We start from the raw sequence: 247 nt of genomic DNA on the forward strand, positions 1-247 counted from the left end.
CGCACCTGCAACCCAGGAAGAGGTGGTTGGCCCAGACCATGGAGAGGGACAGCAGCTGGTCCAGGCGGCCGCCGCCGTCCGGCGGGTCGCGGTAGTCGGGCAGGTGGCGCAGGATGAACTCCATGCGGGCCTTCCATTGCTTCTCGCTCTCCGAGTAGGAGCGGAACTGCTCGGCGAAGTCGGTCGCCTGCCGCACCCCAGAAACCAGCTCCTCCACCGCCGCGGCAGCATCCCCACCCACCATGGC

General features: G+C 68.8%; 1 protein-coding gene across 1 annotated transcript; it reads right to left on the reverse strand.

The window, feature by feature from the left end:
- Positions 1 to 6: 6 nt before the first annotated feature.
- On the reverse strand, positions 7 to 244 carry LOC102242081 (CDKN2AIP N-terminal-like protein; the record flags this gene model as incomplete). The annotated part of the gene is made up of 1 exon (XM_005852756.1): positions 7 to 244. A coding segment is annotated over exon 1 (238 nt), but the record flags the coding sequence as incomplete, so codon positions are not given.
- Between the last annotated feature and the right edge of the window lie 3 nt (positions 245 to 247).

This window comes from Myotis brandtii, unplaced genomic scaffold (assembly GCF_000412655.1).
Source record: "Myotis brandtii unplaced genomic scaffold, ASM41265v1 C39900061, whole genome shotgun sequence".
Classification (NCBI taxonomy): Eukaryota; Metazoa; Chordata; class Mammalia; order Chiroptera; family Vespertilionidae; genus Myotis; species Myotis brandtii.